The 18,764-nt window shown below is 41.5% G+C and overlaps 1 protein-coding gene across 1 annotated transcript; it reads right to left on the minus strand.

Annotated features, from left to right (window-relative positions):
• Positions 1 to 742: 742 nt before the first annotated feature.
• Positions 743 to 18,586, minus strand: C3H6orf118 (chromosome 3 C6orf118 homolog). The gene is made up of 10 exons (XM_033144136.1): positions 18,087 to 18,586; positions 15,028 to 15,732; positions 12,339 to 12,461; positions 11,097 to 11,156; positions 10,002 to 10,126; positions 8,146 to 8,204; positions 7,736 to 7,923; positions 6,560 to 6,613; positions 5,816 to 5,877; positions 743 to 1,259 (listed from the first exon to the last, which is right to left on the minus strand). The coding sequence occupies exons 2-10, from the start codon at positions 15,715 to 15,717 to the stop codon at positions 1,160 to 1,162; spliced, it is 1,461 nt and encodes a 486-aa protein (XP_033000027.1). The 5' UTR covers positions 15,718 to 15,732; positions 18,087 to 18,586; the 3' UTR covers positions 743 to 1,159.
• Between the last annotated feature and the right edge of the window lie 178 nt (positions 18,587 to 18,764).

Consider the following 18,764-nt stretch of genomic DNA (forward strand, 5'->3'; position numbering starts at 1 on the left):
ACAGGAGAATCAAAAGTAGGATTGTGTCTGTTAGAAGTAAGAGTGCATATATTTAATTAAAGGAACCTAACAGAGGAATTTTGCTTTTGCCTTTGTATTGTTCAGGAAGAAACTCATCATAAGCTGAGTTAGTGGTTAAACAAACTTTCTTCCTGATTTGGCCAAGGAGCCTGCACAGAGCAGCAGCTAACCAAATCAGCCAGGTCACACTTTTGGGACACAGCAGGGACCCATGTGCCAGAGATTTGGTTAATAATACACACATTTTCCTCTTTGAACTGTTTAACATGGTTGCATATATCTTTGTTTACATTAGCGCACACGACATGCAACAATTACATAAAAATAAAACAACAGTAAACACGAGCTATGCAAAGCTTTATCTTGCCTTTCCCCATGTTATTCAACATCTACATGAAACCACAGGCAGAGGTTGTCTGACAGGTTGGGTGCTGGGTGCCACTGATACGCTGATGAAGCCCACAGTTCCTTTCCATCATACTTGGGAAAGCACTTGAAGTCCAAAACCTGTCTCTGAAATCAGCAAAGGCCTGGTTGTAGACAAAAAGCTGAGGCTTAATCCAGACAAGTCTTCTCTTCCAGGGAGTCTTCTCTTCTCATGAGGCGGCCAAAGTATTGGAGCCTCAGCTTCAGGATCAGTCTTTCCAGTGAGCACTCAGGGCTGATTTCCTTCAGAATGGATAGGCAAGAAGATCAAACCTATCCATTCTGAAGGAAATCAAAGTCACAGTGGAAAATATCCTTACAGTCAAACCATCCAAGTACTCCATTGAAAAGTTTGGAAGATTACTCTGGATTTAATTTTGATGTAGAAAATAGTACATATTTTGTAACTGCTGTATCTTCTATCTGCCATTCACTTTACTTGGGTAAAGGAAAGTAATTAATCTGTTTTCAGTTGTTTATGGCAACAGAACCCAGATTTGCCACAGCAAACTTCAAGTATGGTGGGAAATTTTCTGTCAGAACAGGAAGCAACCTATGGGAAACCGAATTAGCATTTTATAAAGTCATGATACATGTTCACATATGCTAAAGAATAGAGACATATTTCTGGTATGTTTGTTTTTTCAAGTAGCATACAATGTACAAGTTCAAATATCTCTCATCATTCATTTTTCACAGTACTGTTCCGTTCTTATAACAAAGAATCATCAGAAGATGAAAGTTCTAGCTGCACAAAGCATCTTTCTGTTCCTTCAGGTGTCAAGAAGTCCTGCACCATCCCCCACAGACTCCTAAAAACAAATGGAAACAACAACACACTTGTGGCTAAAACCCACTGCGGCAAGTATTTGGCTGAAGCACCCCACCAAACTGTTCTCTACTTTCTTATTAAAGAGTAGTCTCAAATGTTGTGTTGAAAGAGTAATTTGCTCACCCATCTTCTCACCATTCCATGTTGATTTAGCACTAGACAATCTACAGGGCAGAAATTGTCAACTGTTCATTTATCTAAGCGAGAAAGACTCAAATTTAGAAGATTCTTTATCCTTGCCAGATACAATGCCCTCCCATCTGCATTACTGCAGGGCAGATATGACAGTAAACCATACTCGGAGCAAAAATGCCCATGTGGTTTGAAGGAAGTTGAAACTGTTATTCATGTCCTACTATACTGTCATTATTATAGGGATATACTTTCAATATTTATCACTCCTATCATGCAGCGAATCTCAAGCAGATCTGATGACCACTACTTAAAATATCTAATAGAGAACAGGGAACCAGAGATTACCTCAAAAGTGGCTAAATTCTGTGCTGCTGCTGCTGCTGCTGCTATACAATTAAGGAGAAAAGCCCTGAATGAATCCAACGGTCAATGTCTTAGCACACATATTTTAAATTAGCAGTTAAGGTTTTAACCTACATATTTCAATTGTTTTATATCTGTACGATTTACCATGTTCTAGCTTATAGAGTTTCATTTTAACCTATTTATATTTACCTGTTCTCTATTGCCGTTTATGTCTGTATTTCTGGTCTGTAACCATAATAAATCAATTCATTCATTCATATGGAGAAGCAGCAATGTTCTGTGTCTATTGTGGTCTCCAAGACTGTTCCAGAATGTTCCTGTCATGATGCCATCTATACAGAAAGTCCTCCTTATAATGAGAGCATGTTTGGGAGATGTGCTCTCAGGGCTCTTCAACACTTACCTTTTGCCCCACATAAACTCTATCCCCCCCCAAGTATGTTGGGTGGAGTTGAGGCCCCCCCCCCAATCTTGAGGGGCTTGGTCTTGCCGGGCCTCTCCATAGTGGTGGTGGGCCTCATTCTCCCCCCTCGCAGTGGTGCTGGGCCTCATCAGGACTCGCAGGCTCCTCCTGACAAGCATGACATCACACGTGTGCATTACATGTGTGATGTCACACAGCGAGGGCCCCCCCCCCCAATGTTGGGCAGAATTCAGTGCCTCTGCTTTCTAAGCAAAGATCTGGGCTTTCAAGCTCTGCCCTCATTGATTTCCACAGCTGAATCGGAACAAACAGCAATTTGGGTTTTCTGTGGGTTGTCATTTGCTCTGATTCATTGGTAAAAGCAGGTAAGAGTGGGTTTCAACAGGGAGAGCGCTGGGGCAAAAAAAAAAAAAAAGTTAGACACAGAGCTTTAAAGCACAGGCTGTGCCTAGAAAAATGGCACAAAGGGAAGCCTGGATGAACCCAAGGGTGTTTATCTTCTACAAGTGCTAGTTCCTACATGGGTTGAAGCTGACAAAGTCTTCAGGAGCTTTTTTGTTAGCAGGGACTTTTCTGCAATGCACCTATTCTCTATCTAGCATGTCCCATGAGCCACTGGGTGGGGGATTGCATGTGATCTCAATGAAAACTACTTTGGACATCTCAAAGGTAAAGCAGAGGATAAAGAAATTTAACAGTAGCAGCAGCAGCAATACTAACAACAACAACAACATTCGAGCTTGCATATGTTGATTTAGGGAGTGAACAGAAATATAAGAATATCCCTCTGTGGTCCATTCCAACTCTAATATCCTAATCTAGTCCCGGTTTCAATGAAGTTACAGGATTTATGCATAACCCATTGCACCAAAATATGGCTGGAGATGTGTGTTTCAAATGTGTGGGCTACTGAAAGCAATTCACTGTGGACAGGCAGTATCCATACATGCAGGCACATTCATTCCAATGCACATCTGCATATGCATTTGTTTCGTTCCTCTAGTTCCTGCTTAGGTTCATGGGTGGGATGGGCTGTGTGTGATTCTATATTATGGAGAGTTGGTAACAAGAGCTAAGCCAGCTGGGTATATTGTGTGCAGGTAAATGTTGACATAGTCACACATTTTGCCTTCAGTTCAGCAGATAACATCACACAGCACCCAAGAAGTTACTCCTTTGGGGACTGAATAGTCTCGTTATTAATCTGTGCCTTGCCGCTAATTAATGCCATTTAAATAAGCTTCTGAGCACTAAGGGCAAGGGGGGGGGGAGAGATGATCCAGTTCTGACTTCACGCAATTAGACACCCTCCTTCAATTATGCCTTCCAGACAGACTTTGATTCTCAGGCTCCTCACAGCCTTTCAAATTCCCTAATCTATAATGAAGGAGACTGACGCCAGCTCCCAAAATGAGAATCATAATAAAAGGAGGGCAAAATTTGGGAGCACCCTCATTTATAAACTGTCTTATTATGCACATATCTCCAAGGCATGGTACAATTTAAAGGAATCTGAACGCGCACTTTCACTGGGAGCAAAATTGGAAATCGTCTTAAAAGTTTAACACATTAAAAAATATTTAGTAAGGGCATTTCTTTAACTGTCTCCAGGCTAATTACTTTTAATAATTAACAGCCTATAAAAGAGACTAATTAACCTTGTATCCCACTATTATCTGCTGCTAATTGCCTTAATATTTTATTGCCAATAACCTCTAGGATAGCCATATTTTAATGATTTTAAAATAACACCACTGTGGTTTGGTTTGAGTTTTTTAACTTCTGACATAACAAGTTTCATTATTCTTGCAGGAACATGAGCTGTTCATATCCTTCTGCATTTCCCTTTTCCAATGTCATCAAGGCAGAGCAGACTTAGCTTTTCTCTTCATGGTGCTGAGTAACAGCACATGTTTTTCGCCATCCTCACAAAATCCCTTCACTGACTGTTAATGACTAACAAATGAATGAATGGAAGTTTGGCTAGCAAAAATATTGTGGTGACCATCCTCTGATGACTTTTTTTTTTTTTGCACTTACCAAAAGCTCTCTCACACCAGTTCTTCCAGAGAGAGCTATTGTTTGTTCACCTCACAACTGTAGAGAAATCAGTTGTGTTGGTATATAAGGCCTTTTAAAGGGTCATCACCACAGATTGTCACAAACAGTGATTGTTTGCTGCAGTTTGGGTGGCTGGCACTCAAAAGTGTATGGCCAATTCTTCATCCCTTGACTGAATACATCACGCTTGCTCTCCTCACAACCCCTAACATGGCACATGTCCCTATGTAGGTGTAACTCAGAATAATCTCCACAGAGTTCAAGGGGACTTATTCCCAGATAAGTGTCCAGAAGACCGCAGCCTCGCTTATTGTTTTTGTGCGCATGTGCATGATGTAAATATAATGTGTCAGGAAATAGGCAGCGCCCAGTGGGGCGTTGCAGAGGCTGTCAGGGGATAGAGAGCCCCAGCACCGCGGGGATAGCAGGGGAATCTCCAGCGGGAGCGACAGGCAGGAAAGCAGCCCAGCGGAGAGGGGGCTGGGGGATGCTCCAGAGACCCAACACCCACTCAGCAGGCACAGACAAGAGGGAGCAATGACAGTTCTGTCGCCCCAATTACGTAGGGGTGTCAAACATAAGGAAGGTAGGAGGAGAGTGGGGGTGCCCAAGTTCTTATGTTGGGGGCGCTCCCGAAAAGCACCACTTCTGGGATCTGAAAGTGACTAAGCTGATCATGGACTTTTGAGCTCTGCACTGCACATATCTGCACAATAAAACCTGTAAATATACGGGACCTGAGTCGAGCCTCTTTACTTGCGAGAAACCACAGCAGAACCCTTACATAATGTTAGGGGGATTTCATAACCAATCTGTGGCAGGTAGTATAAAGAACAGAGCCATATCTGGCTTCAGTCCTCAAGACTTTAAAAAATAAAATATTATGGAACGTTACTAGTCCCAAAGTGGAAATCACAGGAGTTACCAACGACTGGGGAGTGGCAGACGAAGATGATGGACTATGCGGAACTTGCAAAACTGACCTGCAGGATCCGAATCCAGGATGAGTCAAAATTCCAAAGAGACTGGAGTAAATTTACTGACTATATAGATAATAACTGTAGAAGCTTGAAAACACTAGCAGGACTGAAATAAACCCTACAACATGGACTACATGAGATTGGAAGAGGCTGTGAGTATAGATGGGTTAAGAAAGCCTGTTGTCGAAGTGGAGGGAAGTCACAGCTCGGTGGAGCAAAGGGAGATAAGGTATGTAAAACATTGATGAAATTAGAGATTTATTGTTTGTTTGTCTGTCTGTTTTTTGTTTGTGATTGATTGTTTTAAAGGAAAACTTTATTTATTTATTTTAAAAAAAAATTTTAATGGAACTCATATTTGCCTTCTGGTCCGGCGACCTATTTTCCAATGCCTGATGTGCGGGGACTCTGCATTTACTCAGTAATGAGAGAAATGCAGTTGTTCAGGGTCACTCTCATCTGCTCTTGCTAAATGCACTCCATAGTTAAGCCCTAGGTTACTCTGACTCTGAGTGAGCTCAGGCACAATTTAAACCTCGCCTAGTTTATTATTAGAACTTTCAGACTCACCGCTGGCTTTTCTGGCTAAACTTCTGCCTCTGTAATGCACTTGTGATAGTCTGTTCAGCATCCTGAGAAACACAAAATGAGACAGATTCTTTACTCGAAACAAATTGGTTGATACATCCACGTGATTCACAGATGACTGATACAGATATATGTTTATTCATAGCTATTTGTTTACACATATAACTTATAGATATTTATATATGTGACTTAATGATGCTGATGTACATACATATACTGATGAAATACTATATATGTAAATGTTGGTGGTATCAGCTCTGCACATTTCTAAGAAACCAAAAAAGTTTTGAACTCAGTGGTAAAAAAATCAGTGCAGTATTGGAAAGTTCAGTTTGCCATCTTGATTCAAAATGGCATCCATCTGTATCTAAACACAGACAGAAATCTGTTTTGTTTTTTTGTTTTTTTTCAGGAACCATCATGCTAGTTAAGTGATGTCCAAATGCATAGTGGACAGAAAATATATAGCAAACTAGTGGAAAGTACCCAGCCTGAAATTTATAAGTGGATAATGTAATTAATGTAATTATCCTAGTGAGAAAGCGCAGCATGGGCTGTTTGCAAAAAGTCCCAAACTGCCTGCTTCTCCTTCTTCCTGTCCAATGCCTCACCCCCTGACAAACCATTTCTCAAAACATTTAGTAGCCATAGGGCAAGTACCTTTTCTAATTATGCAGTTTTGATGTATTGAATGGATGTATTTAACTAAAAATGAAACAAACTTACTCCTATTTGTTTTTTAAGAAACTTGTTAGATGCCACGAGCTTTGATGCTTCACCCTGTAAAAAATCATAAATATGCACCTTCTTAAATGTCTTGCCACCTTTTTTTGATCAGTAAAGACTTTAATATTTTGCTAAAGTCATAATCTTATAGAATCATAAGAATGTCAAAAAGTAAAGAGCAGCACTTCGAATTAAATATTGGAGCCTCCCCCCCATTTTTAATACTTTCAAACCATTTTTATACTTTCAAGCTTCCTGTAAGTTTGTCCAGAATCTCTTACACTTTTTTAAAAAAATCACCTTCCAGGTTGTGGGGAGGCGTTGCTAAGCTCTGTCTGAGCTGGTATTAGCATCTCGCTTGATATTGGACAAGAAGCAAATAAAATGTTGAGGGAAAATTTGTCACTGTTCAAATAACATGATAGGAAGCTCATGTTTTCCACCTACCTACATTGCTATCTGCTCAGATATATGTAAAATGTATTAAAAAAACCAATAAGAAGAGATTTGTCATCCTCTTTCCTTTGTCATGGATTCATTCACTGTTCCTAGCCATTGTTCCTTTTCTAGAATGCCCTGAGCTATTGACACAGTTCATTTTGTTTGTGAGTTTCTCCCTCCAAAATGAGAAGGTTGTAAAGTTTTGCTTCACTTTTGATTCTGATTTCAGCTAGCCACAGTTTAGCAGTACATCCAAACCCTAAGCTGTGGTTAACCTTAACCAAGGTACACTTCATAGGGGCATGGGAGAGGGCCTTCTTGGTGGCAGCTCCCAGACTTTGGCACTCCCTTCCAAGAAAAGTTATACTGGCTCTCTCCTTGTTATTTCTTGGCAGGTGAAGACTTTCTTGTTCAAACAGGCTTTTGGGAACTGGCTGTTTCTTAAAGAAAGGATTGGTGCTGTGGTGTTCTTATTATAACGATCTGCATGTTTTAGTGGATATGTGTGTGTTTAATTGCATTCCCTCCAACTTGTTGCTGCTGGAAATCAGGACACATGTCTTCCGAGCTGCGCTCCCACATGAGTCGTGTGACCTGTATGAGCTCACAGAGCCCCCAAACGAATGTTTTTAGGCAAAACTTGCAGGAACACAGAATCACGGAGCCCAAAAACTTCAACTGAATGGAGCATGGTGATATCCCCATCTATCTTTTCATTATACCCTTGGATCTTACCTCTAATTCTTTAACGGTCTTTTCTCGGATGTTGGCTATGCCAGCAACCGTCATCGTTTCTTTAATTTCTTTTTGCATTGCTTGGATTTCCTCCCATGTTGTGATAACTTTACACCGCAAGGATGCAAGTTGCTCAGTGCTGGAAAGAACAGCAATCTCTGCTTTGGCCGCCTCCTCACGTTCCTTTTCTGCAGGTGCAAAGACATGATGGTGACTTGGATAGGAGCTCAGAAGTTCCCTCAGCAGGACGTCTCTCTCAGAAGCCCGACACCGTACAGAACTACAGCACAATATTAGTCAAACTCAGAGTACAACATTGGACAATGCCTGCTGATTTTACAGTTCTTCTGTACTATCCATAAAGCATCCAACACATCAGTCCCATTGTTCAAAGCAAAGCTACCACTCACCTGACATTTTTGAATAAGACTGGCTCATCCACAGCTCCATTTCCAATTCATTTCTGAATCTGAAATGTAAAAGAAGGAAAACGAAGCCTCTAATTCATTCCAGTCCAGCAGCGGCAGTAGTGTTTTAAGCCTTGCACAATATACACCAGACCCAAGCAAAAGTGGAAGAGCTGATCCTGTTGAATGTGTTTACATGAGGATTACTCTAAATGCAAAATGACTCCAAATCTGCACTGTGTGTTTGCTCGCCCACCATTTTATTAGCTGCATGGATAAAAAGCAGAAGCCCTTGGATAGCAATGAGATTCTCCTGATTGCCCTTTTCTCAAATTTAAACAACAAGGGCCATATTTTCCAGTCATTTCCATGTTTACCTTTTGTGGGTATTTGATTTTGTGGATGTCAGGCGTAAGCCATAAGGCAGGATATCAGTGAATGAGTGAATGAATGAATGAATGGTGAAAAAAACAAAGGAAAAAAGCACTCCTTGCAAAGGCTGACTTTATTTTAAGTGCACATCAAACTAGGTTGGCTTCCCTCAGCCCTACAAATTGCAGATGCTCATTTGTGGGGTTAGCAGCGTACATAGTCCCCCCCCCCCCAGTTCTATCGTATGGGACAATTTGTAAATCTACATGTATAGCTCTGAACATTTGCCAATGCCAGATAGTAAAGTGAGTTCCTTGATTCATCGGGGATGTGTCCACACAATCATTTTAAGAGCCCTACGAGATTTTATTGCAGGCAACCGAGAAGTCTCCTTCAAGGTTTCAAAGTTACTTTTAATAATATACTGTTGATATCATTCTGAGGGCATGAATATTCATGGATATAACAGAGAAGCAGAAAGTATGACAGACTTTGTTCGCATCCTGCTTTTACTGGGAAAAGGGCCAATAAGTTCCAGGACTTTTGGCAAGAGATTAAGCCTGCAAGTCCATAACATTGTTATTAGAGAACAAGTCCTGTTGGACTGAATGCAACTGGGAGTAAGTAAATTTGGAATTGCACTGCACAAATGTACTTAGATCCCATTGGCATGAATAGGGCTTAAGCTGCCTAACTGTGTGCAGGCTTGGAGCCTAAGACACCACATATATTCACAGCCGAAATTTTTTGTTCTGTGCCAAGTGGATTATGATGTGATAAGAAAGTAAAACGGGTGAGACTTTTTGAGCCATGGAAGAAAGACAGAAACAGGAGAAACCACCAAAAACACCTCTCTCTGTGTGCCAGTTACTTATTTCTGCCCCATTAATAGCATTATTGAAGGACAATAGTGGAACATTCAGAAGGTGTGGAACTCTGGATATAAGCAAATCTGTCCATTTTGGTTTCTCTGTTTCTCATTTTCCACCCTTAAATTCAGTTCTGCACATTTCCACATCAGTTTCTGATTATTTTTAATAATAAAAAGTCCTCTTGAAAATTAAGCAGCATTTTCACGCAAATGTCTCCTCACATACACATCTTTGTATGTATTTTTGCCTAGCCATGGCCCCTTATTAAATGTATTTTTGTATACTAGTTTCACCAATCCATTTTGCCCTAGTATATGCATTTTACAACACATTGTGTGGCTGGAGAACCACATCGCAAAATTCAGAGAAGTGCAAATTTCAAAAGTTGGCTGAGTTTTCTTCGCATCCTGTTTCAGAAAGTGCAGGTTGGTAGGTTCACCTGTAAGTGCCAATTGAATTCCCTCCCAACATCCCTGCAAGCCAATTTATTTGGCAAAATCTACTTCTAGGCCCTGGTGCTGTGCCTACCAAACCCGTGAGGATAATAGCTACCCTGGTTAAGGGTGTGTGTGTGTGTTATATGTTCTATAAACATTTCACACTTACACAACTTACTCTTCGTTTCTTGCTAAAGCCAGTCTGGATTTCTGCACAAGATCCTGCACCTCCTGCCTATTCTCTTCTATTTCATGAGTCATCGCTGCCCTCCTCTCCATGCCTTTGACTTCATTCTGCAAGGTCTATATTGTGGTGGAACGACAAACAGAACCATTAGGACATTCCAGCAGGAGGGAAGCATAGCTGTGAGCAAAACCGGTTTGTGCTATTTTTGTTAACTGGGGTGACAGAACATATCTTGAGTTTGTGTTTATGTGCATACATTTGACACACCATAGATTTAGCACACACACACACACACAATTGAATCCTGGGAACTGTAGTTTTGCCTTTCTCTGAGTTACAATTCCCAGCAGCCCTTTTACAATTACAGTTACAAGAATTCAGGGAGGGAACTGCTTTCAATGTGCAGTGTGTAAACTGCCTATGATTCATGCTGCTGCATAAAGGCCAATTACAAATGCTGAGCAACATCTAGTGTGGGACAATACACAGGCCAGATCTAAATTTACAGAAGAATAAGTTATCTGTAATCTGAACTACAGGCAAGGGAATACAATGCTCCCCTGTGTTAGAAACATCCTAGAAGAAGGAAAATCTAACTCAGCTCTTTGCCTGCATTGTATACACCTTTAAGCACCAGGCAAAAACTTTCCTCCTCAACCAGGACTTTGGCTGATTGACGTCCAATGCCCTTTTAAATGTGCTGTGGAAAGGGGAAATTATTGGTTTGTTTCTGTTCTTATTTTTATTAAGTATTTTATATATATACTGTAAGTTAATTTTGTGAACCACTCTGAGATCTATGGGTACAGGGTGGTATACAAGCTTAATAAATAAAATAAATTAAGTTCATTCTACCGCAAGTGCTAAGGAGGCCTAATAGAGCACACACAAAAGGCTAACCCAGCTATACCATTAGACATAAGGGATGCTTGAGTTCTGTGCTGCCTGAAACTGGGGACACATGTTATGTGAAGTGTGGATGGCAAAAAGTGCTATCCATTATGTTTACAACAAAGGACCACTGGGACAGGCCCAGACAGATTCATACATTGCAGTATATTGAAAAACAAAAAAAGATTTTTTTACTCTGTATTGCATTGTAGGGAGAGATTCCAGCAGGATCACCATGTAGAGTTCATATTCATTCTGTAAAGCCAAACAAGGAAGTTAGACAATCAGATATATCTACATAGCTTAGAGACTGCACTTGGATGTTCTTTGTTCCCAGACAGTGATTTTGGAAAGGTGGGACATCTCACTCCTTCCTGATCTTCAAATACATTTAAAATTTCCTATAAGATGTGAAAGAACTTGATAAGCTAGTGGTCAACTGCAAAGGATACCCAGAGTTTTAATTTGTACATTTTATTTGAGAACTACCATTTATTCTATGTAACGATGACTTTTGGTATGTTAGGCAGCCCTCCTTGCCTTCCTGCACTTCAATAAAAGTCCAGCTGGTGAGGTCATGGGGTTTTCAGGAAGTGTGAGAATTCAGGGAGGCTGCAGAAGGCGGGCCGCCCGAAATATTATTTATAGAATGAAAGGGCATTCATGACACACATTGGCCATATTGAAAGCAGGTTAAACACAATTTTTTAAAAAACCAATAGCCACCAATGATAATTTCACTGAAATTTTCCCTTTCCTTTGATAATTCATAAATGCAGTTTATTTTTTCATAAATTGTCAAAAGTTGGGCTTTTTTTTTAGAGAAGGGGGGATTTCCAGCACATTTACTAGAGAAAACATACTCACTCTTCATAGCATAGGTAAAGGGACCCCTGACCATTAGGTCCAGTCGCGGACGACTTTGGGGTTGCGGCGCTCATCTCACATTACTGGTCAAGGGAGCTGGCGTACAGCTTCCTGGTCATGTGGCCAGCATGACAAAGCCGCTTCTGGCGAACCAGAGCAATGCACAGAAACACCGTTTACCTTCCTGCCGGAGCGGTACCTATTTATCTACTTGCACTTTGATGTGCTTTTGAACTGCTAGGTGGGCAGGAGCTGGGACCGAGCAACGGGAGCTCACCCCGCCGCAGGGATTCGAACTGCTGACCTTCTGATCAGCAAGCCCTAGGCTCTGTGGTTTAACCCACAGCGCCACCCGCGTCCCATTTCTTCATAGCATAACTTTTTACAAATGTCCCTTTATATCCTGTGTTGTGATTGAGAGGTTGTATGAACTACATAGAGGCACAATGATGTTGTTAATTCTGCAACTGTTTGTTGAAAATGAATAAGGTGTTAAAGGCATCACAGGTGCCAAAACAAGCCACCAGGGGCTTGGGATATACCGCCTTAAATGTTAGGGACAGCACATACTTTCACTTCCTTCAGTATGTCACCAAATATCAAAGAACTGTTGCAGATATCTTCAAAAACGTCACCAACAGCCTGCAACCGGTTGAAATTAGGCCGGCTGCAGTCGCAGATATTCCGAAGCGCCTGGAAAGGAAGAGAAGGAAATTCACAAGGTTTATTCAGATCTGACCCCTTTGGCATGCAGGCCAAATATAAATTTCAGGCAGTCAAATCCCAAGCACTTCCAAACCAATTTCTCTTCCGAATAGGGAAGAGCTGTAAGCTCCATCACAGATGGTGTTTTGGTTCATAGAAAGGCAAGCAAGTTCCTGAAGAGAACATTTGTACAATTTATATCCTGTAGTATCCAAATATCATGTTACTTCTTCCAGGAACCCAACTTCTCCCTTGCTGTGTATACTCCATGGTTGCTGTTGTTGTTGTTGTTGTTGTTGTTGTTGTTGTTGTTGTTGTTGTTTAAAAAAATACAACCAATAAAGTCCCTCATGCCCTGGGCACTACAAATTCAAAGCCAAGAAAGGCTGGATTCTGCTGCCTAAATTATGCAAACTGTTTATTTGTATAATGTCTCAATTTTTGCAAACTTTATTCATGTTTTGGTAGTCAAGGGAGGGACAAAGCTGCTGGAACGTCAGTAACAACCACTAAACATCTTATTCAACCACCTATTCTGACTCCTTAGATGTTAGCAGACAGTTCATAAGCCTCATGGCCCTGTCAGGATCATGCATGGATTGGCAGGCTCAGGCTGAGGAGAAGAAAGCAGATGGAGGGATGAATCATGGGAACTGGGGATAGAGATTCTTCCCCTTCTAGCCCTCCCGCACAGTGGAGAGGGCTGAGGACAGTACTGATCACCCACCAAGAATAGCTGAGCCAGAGGCAGCAGAGACTGAACAGAAGGGGAAGATGGAGCCTCACCACCAAGAACCAGACTCCACCTTTGTAGGCAGGAACAGACTCACTCACTCAGTTGGAGTGCATGTTTACTAACTCAGCCTTCTCATAAGGTGAGATACTCTTGTGACTAAGTGTGCCACACCTCAACTTTGAAAGTTTTGCAGGAGGGGATTGGAAACTTATTGGGACATCTTCATTGCTTCTGCTTTGTTCTGAACTTCTTGCTTGGGTCCAGAACTCTTCACTTCTACTGCTATGCTTGAGTCTTCTCTTACTTATGAACAAGTAAGAGCCTCTGTCCTCATGTTTTGGGCAAGAGTCAGGATAGATTGCCACAAGAGATAGAAAGCAGCTACTAGAATGCTTGTGGGAATTAGAACATAATTCATTGATACTATACCGGTTGTGTTGGCTACGTATTAGCTTCTGGGCACAATTTGAAGTGTTGTTTTTGGCCTTTAAAGCCCTAATCCACAGTCTGTGGCAGTTTTTGTCAGTTTGCATTTCTTGGTACAGAAAGTATTGATCTGATATGTAGAGATCTTTCCTATTCTAATTAATTCAAGAGGGTTCTGGAAGCTTCTCTGTGTGAAAGAAACAAGCAAAAGGTTCAGGATGTTTGGGTTACTCCTTCAAAGAAGCCTAGTACAGCTGGCTTAAACTGGTTCTGTTATCTCTTCTGTTTTGTTTTTGTTTTTTTGTTTTTTGTTTATTAAAGATTTTCTTGGTTTACAGAAGTGTGTGTAATGTCTCTCGTATTTTTCCATATAACATTTTTACAATGACAAAAATCTACCGACAGCATACAAATCAATATGGCTAACCTGATCCAAAACACCCACCTACCCCACTCACACAGGAAACCAAAGATTATCTCTTCTGTTAAGGTCATGCTGACTATAAAAGTAAGGCCAGAAGGAGCCTAGGTTTCACTTTCTCTTTCTATCTCTCCTTCTGGTGTGCTGTTCTGTATATAGTGTTAAGGTTTAGTCTTATTATAAGTTATTGTAAGTTTAAGTTACCGTAAGTCTGCTGCAATTGGACTTCTTATGGACAGTGCCGATCCAGAATGTACTGGATTTGTGACCATTATGCTCGTTTGCCTTCAGTAGCAGTAAAGCTCTGCTGGATGAAATACAATTGCCTCTGGTCTATTTTTGAGGAACCCTGCAACATGTTTAAGTTTTTACTTTGCTAACTATACGTTGGAATCTGCTCTGGGTCAATATTGAGTAGAATTTCGTGGCAGTTTTGGTATTTCCAGACAATCTAGTTAAACTGGGTTCCTACAAAGCTGCTGAAGAGTTAATTCATAATTTTTGGAGACAGTGGGCTGCAGTAGTGGGTGGTGGTGCAGGGTGGAGTGGGGTGGCACTGCTTAAGACTGGCTTCCCAATGTGGAGATGTTACTGCTAGTAACCAAGAGGGGGAGAGTAGAGGAAGTGGTCAGTGTGGTGTGGAAGCAGCAGTGGGGTCTCTCCTTTACCTCTGTCCTCTTGGTTACCCTCAGCAACCTCCACCTTTGGAAGCCAGGTGAACAGGGCCAACCTACTCCACCCTGCTCCACCAACCACTGCTGGTTAGCTGAGCTCATTCTAACAGATGGCAGGTTTGAGAGCTTGAATACCTGGCTGAGGCCTAGTGATATTTCTCACTCTTCTAATAGACAACCAGTTATTATCTCAAGATGAATACATGGCTTACCCACAACACTGATTCCCTCACATATCATTTTTCCATGTGTTGGGAGCCTGTGTTTCTCTCTCATTCTGTGCTACCCTTTACTTACCTGAGCCAACGTCCTTTCATGGTGCTCTGCTGAATCGCTCCCAATAAAGTCATTCTTCAGCAAATCCTGCTTTGCGATCACATCCTTCTGAAACTGCATGAACTTGCGAAATTGGTCCGTTTTGGTCACACCAGCCAAGTAGGAAGGAAAGAATTGGTATTCGTCTTTTGTCTCCTCCGTGGCACAAAGCCGACTGTTGGTTGTCGGTTTGTATTTCAACGTTCTCATCTCTGGAACCTCCAGCTCTTCCCTGATAAGTTGCTCTTGAAAAATACCCAGTTCCTCCTTTGCCTCCTTAGCATCCTTCTTTCTTTGCTGTTTGAAAGGTGTGGAATTGAGGGAAGTGCTCGCTGGAGATCTGTAGCTGGCCTTGAATGCCCGAGGTTGAAAGCATGAATGAGAAGCAGATTTGGCACGGGTGGGTGTGGGTGTCGACTCCACACAGCTGCTCAAGGTAGTCTTTGTCTTTCTGGATACCACACTGGGTGTTGTGAAATTGGTTCTTTTTGTGAGGATTAGTGCAGATTTTTTGGCACTTTCCCAGTAGTTGTTCTTTATCCATTGCTGGGGCTTGTAAAGCTTGTCATGGTTTAAGTGGCCAGAGGTGTAAAGCTGAATGTCAGCTTTGTGGGCCTTTTCCATTCTGTCTAAGAGGTCCTTGAGGCTGCTTTTTTGGTTCTCGCCTGCCATGAGGAATGTTCATCGCTGTGCATATAAACAGAATGGTCAGGTCAAGCAAAAGAAAGCAAAACACACATCTCGGTGTCTCTTGTTTTCCGTCAAGAGATCTAGAAGTATTTTGGTTCACAATGGATAGCTGGATGCAGTTGACTTAACACCACCACACTATAATGCCTCTCCTTTAGGAAAATAGCACTGTTCCCAGCCAAAACAAACGGTCCCTTTATTTTGCACCTCTCTTCCCCAATTCATTCTCCAGAGGACTGTTTGCCACACTGGACTATATAGGCAGAAATGCAGTCAGAATGAGTGCGAGAAGAAAGGTTTTCGCTCACTGGCCGAACCTGTGCACAGAGTCTATGTACATAAAAACAAAAATGCAGAGTACAGGTTGCTTGCATATAAGTTGTACCCATAGGATCTGTTGTACACATAGGATCTGTATACAGCTTTGTATGAACACAGAAGTTTGAGATATGGCCAGTGGTTGCCCCACCTTCCATGTGTTTATTCTAGCTATATTGTCATATAAAGACAGCTATTGCATTTAGTGAATACATGTCATAAGAACTGCATGGATGCTTTGCATACGTCCTTAAGCCTATCCTGCTAAGATGGCTATTTTACTAGGGACCAGTAGGCTTACATGCATCCAAATGCACTTCCAGGTGATAAAGATCAGGCTTCCTCAAACTTGGCCCTCCAGATGTTTTGAGACTACAGTTCATCCCTGACCACTGGTCCTGCTAGCTAGGGATCATGGGAGATGTAGGCCAAAAACATCTGGAGGGCCGAGTTTGAGGAAGCCTGAGCTAGATTATTATTGTTCAAAGAAGGGCTACTTGGAAAAAGCAAAGACAAATGAATGCCTTTTGTTTAAATTTCAGTCTAAGGCATTTCTCAAGGTGTAGGGTGTTGGGGCAAAATAAAGAAACACTACTTGTGCTATGTGGGAAATAACATCCACCTTGGGAATGAAGTCTGGATCAAGTTATAGGATTTAATGGAAATGACAACAACAACAACTATTTTATTATTTATACCCCACACATCTGGCTGGGTTTCCCCAGCCACTCTGGACAGCTTCCAGCACATATAAAAGCATAATTAAATGTCAAACATTAAAATCTTCCCTGATACAGGGCTGCCTTCAGATGCCTTCTAAAAGTCTTTGAAGCCAGCCAGATCAGTGGGGTATAAATAATAAAATTATTATTAGCCTAATTATTCTAAGTGGAAGGGTGGGAATGTGTACCCATCTTATCCTTTAGCCAGCCTGCTATAAGTACTTCTGCCGTCTTACTGGATTATTGGCACTCAAAAACTAGTTGATACCCGCCTGAAGCATGGCACTATCTGATGCCTGTATCCCTAAATAGCACCCACTGTCTGGTACAGGGTCTGCCTGCTCATCCTGTGCGTTGTGGATTGAAGGGTTCCACAGTGGAAAGACCATAGTTCCTTTTCTGCTTAATGATCTCCATTGCCTCCAGACACTGCGTAGATGATCCTTTCCCTCCTGGTCAAGGATTGATTGAGAAATGGTCCATGTGTAAAGGTTAAAAAAACAAAAAAAAACCCTGACCTCTGGATGGCTAATTCCAGTCAAAGGTGACTATGGGGTTCAGCGCTCATCTCACTTCAGGCTGAGGGAGCCGGAGTTTGTCCACAGACAACTTTCCGGGTCATGTGGCCAGAATGACTAAACCGCTTCTGGCGCAATGAGGCACCGTGATGGAAACCAGAGCGCACGGAAATGCCGTTTACCTTCCCACCACAGCAGTACCTATTTATCTACTCGCATTGGTATGCTTTTGAACTGTTAGGTTGGCAGGAGCCGGGACAAAGCCACGGGAGCTCACCCTGTCGCACAAATTCAAACCACCAACCTTTCGACTGGCAAGCCCAAGAGGCTCAGTGGTTTAGACCACAGTGCCACCTGCTCTCTTTTGGTCCATGTGGCCACCATATGTTACGTTGGAATTCTGAGCCTCGACATGATTGTCTGAGTTTCCTACCAATAAACACTTTTCAATCACTTAGAAAACAGCAGAGGTTCAAAACATAGCAAAACACTACACATTTTATTGCTTGGGTCATCTTATAATAAATTATATAAATACACCAGCATAGCTAAGTGCAAGAAACTTATTTTTTAATTTAAATATAATGGAAGAAAATGAAAGTAACAAGTAGCAGTCTTTTAGGAAATTCCAGCTTCAAATAAGCAAGATCTGTGTTGTTTTTTGTGGCATCTTCCTTTTACCGTTTACTCGTTCAACAAAATTCCTTGCTTCTTCAAAACAGAAAAAAACCTCCCAACAATTACTCTAACGAACCCGATTACTAAAATGCATTTAAACTGCGCATTAACTTACATTTCACAAACTCCACAAAGTGTAAGACGTTAACTGCTGCTTTTATGCTGATTCGTTCCCAAGGAAACCAGTCAAACATTCCAAGTTCTATTTAAACCGCCTGTGCTTGTTAAGCAACAATGCATGAGTTACCAGGCCTGATCAGAAGCAAAATCCCAGTTCCTGGATATTGCACGAGATACTCTTTATTTGCAACAGAGGATATTTTAACTTCTTAATGGTGAATCCAACTTCTTTGTTTGAAAGGATAGCTGGTTGAAAAGTGTTGAATATACCAAAATCTCCAAGATAGGATTGCCTGCGGTAGTTTTTTCAAGTTCTGAATTCGTAATATACAATATGTGTGCATCAAACACAGTAACTTTAAGGTGTGGTGCAAAGTAAGGTAGAGATGAATGAGAGACAGGATGGTGGTCAAAAGAGCCAAAAAGGCCACAGCAGCAGAAAGAAGAGTTTCCAAGCTGCTTATATTGTTATGATCAACAATCAGAACAAAACTAATGCTGGATTTAAAAAAACAACAACACTAAAATGCTTCCATGAGCTTAACATCGTACAGCAGTCCTCTCAAATTAGCAAGAAAAGTGGTCCTCATTCTGAGTTCAATTATGCATCCTTATTGAACTATTTATGCAGCTCCCCTTATAGACACACAGAGAGGGAGACTACCCAGAGACA

The sequence above is a fragment of the Lacerta agilis genome, chromosome 3 (assembly GCF_009819535.1).
Source record: "Lacerta agilis isolate rLacAgi1 chromosome 3, rLacAgi1.pri, whole genome shotgun sequence".
In the NCBI taxonomy this organism is placed as follows: Eukaryota; Metazoa; Chordata; class Lepidosauria; order Squamata; family Lacertidae; genus Lacerta; species Lacerta agilis.

Coding starts and splice junctions, on each gene's coding strand:
- C3H6orf118 (XM_033144136.1), bottom strand. CDS start 15,717: ATGGCAGGCGAGAACCAAAAAAGCAGCCTCAAGGACCTCTTAGACAGA. Junction 11,157..12,338: donor ACATACTGAAGGAAGTGAAA/GTATGTGCTGTC, acceptor TTGGCTTTACAG/AATGAATATGAACTCTACAT. Junction 1,260..5,815: donor TTTAGCCAGAAAAGCCAGCG/GTGAGTCTGAAA, acceptor ATTTGTTTTTAG/GAGTCTGTGGGGGATGGTGC.